The sequence below is a fragment of the Daktulosphaira vitifoliae genome, unplaced genomic scaffold, assembly GCF_025091365.1.
Source record: "Daktulosphaira vitifoliae isolate Bord-2020 unplaced genomic scaffold, ASM2509136v1 Scaffold_1750, whole genome shotgun sequence".
NCBI classification, from domain to species: Eukaryota; Metazoa; Arthropoda; class Insecta; order Hemiptera; family Phylloxeridae; genus Daktulosphaira; species Daktulosphaira vitifoliae.
This window is the reverse complement of record NW_026101310.1, coordinates 1-1161: the sequence shown is the minus strand read 5'-3', so window position 1 is coordinate 1161 and position 1161 is coordinate 1. Positions and strand designations below refer to the sequence as shown.

The window sequence follows — 1161 nt, the reverse complement described above, 5'->3', positions numbered from 1 at the left end:
TTAAGGGAGATTTTAATCATCGTCTCATGAAATACAAATAATTAAATTCTCATCAACAATAAAGTGCATCCGGGTCTTATATTATTAACAATTTGTTATTGCTAAATGACCAATATGAGCATCATTTAAAAATGAATTTGGTTCTTTTTAATTACTGACTTGTTGTTCCTTCAAGAATTTTCAAAATGGTTAACGGCGTTTTAAAATAGTTTATTTTAATAGCTTTAAAGAGTCATATTTTATTAAAGATAATTTAGTCATTTATTAAAATACGTCGGTCACAGTTGAACTCAATTTGCATCGAGTATTTGTTCAGTTGAAGTGTTTTGTGATTTCTTTTTTTTATCCATCACAAAACAATATACAAAATGGTTAACATCATGGCTGTAAATCCTATTATTGCATTATCGACTTTAAATTTATTGTTTTATTTACTGTTCATGGCTGCAGTGTTATGGTATGTATACTTTCGAATTACACACAAGGAGATGATAGAGTTGGCTAGTAAGATTCAAGGGCTAGAAGGATTACCAATTTTTGGTGTGGCTTTCCAGGCTATATGGACGGATCCTCACAGTAAGAATTTTTTTTAGATTTTGTATTTTTAATTAAAAAAAATATTAACAATAATTTTAATATTACAGCACTATTTATGAAGTTGTTAGAAATAAGTTATACTTTTGATATAAGAAAACCGATAAAAGGATGGCTAGGAACTAGATTAGGAATCTTTTTATTAGATCCTGATGACATAGAAGTGATTCTTAGTAGCTATGTGTATATTGATAAGTCTCCTGAATATAAATTTTTTGAACCATGGTTAGGAAATGGACTTTTAATTAGTACGGGTAAATAATATATATATTCATTTTTTTCATAAATTTAAGTTTTACATTAATCGGCAGGTGAAAAATGGAAAGCACATAGAAAACTGATTGCGCCTACTTTTCATTTAAACGTATTGAAGTCATTCATAACACTGTTCAATATTCATAGTAGAGACACTGTCGTCAAATTGATGAAACTGAATAACAAGGAATTCGACATTCATGACTATATGAGCGAATGCACAGTTGAAATATTGTTGGGTAAGAAGCTTTATGCTCTTTTAACCAGGGATTTATTTAAGATTTTCCACATTATTTTTTGAACCCCAAAAAT

General features: G+C 28.6%; 1 protein-coding gene across 1 annotated transcript; it reads left to right on the top strand.

Moving 5' to 3' along the window:
- Positions 1 to 253: 253 nt before the first annotated feature.
- On the top strand, positions 254 to 1150 carry LOC126909874 (cytochrome P450 4g15-like). The gene is made up of 3 exons (XM_050692287.1): positions 254 to 576; positions 645 to 848; positions 906 to 1150. Exons 1-3 carry the CDS (start codon positions 369 to 371, stop codon positions 1148 to 1150), a joined length of 657 nt encoding a protein of 218 aa, XP_050548244.1. The 5' UTR covers positions 254 to 368.
- The last annotated feature ends 11 nt before the right edge of the window (positions 1151 to 1161 follow it).

What these genes read in the sequence shown, in the direction of transcription:
- LOC126909874 (XM_050692287.1), top strand. Translation starts at nt 369, where the DNA reads ATGGTTAACATCATGGCTGTAAATCCTATTATTGCATTATCGACTTTA. An exon ending in TATATGGACGGATCCTCACA is followed by an intron (nt 577 to 644) that starts GTAAGAATTTTT and finishes TTAATATTACAG; the next exon opens with CACTATTTATGAAGTTGTTA. An exon ending in TGGACTTTTAATTAGTACGG is followed by an intron (nt 849 to 905) that starts GTAAATAATATA and finishes ATTAATCGGCAG; the next exon opens with GTGAAAAATGGAAAGCACAT.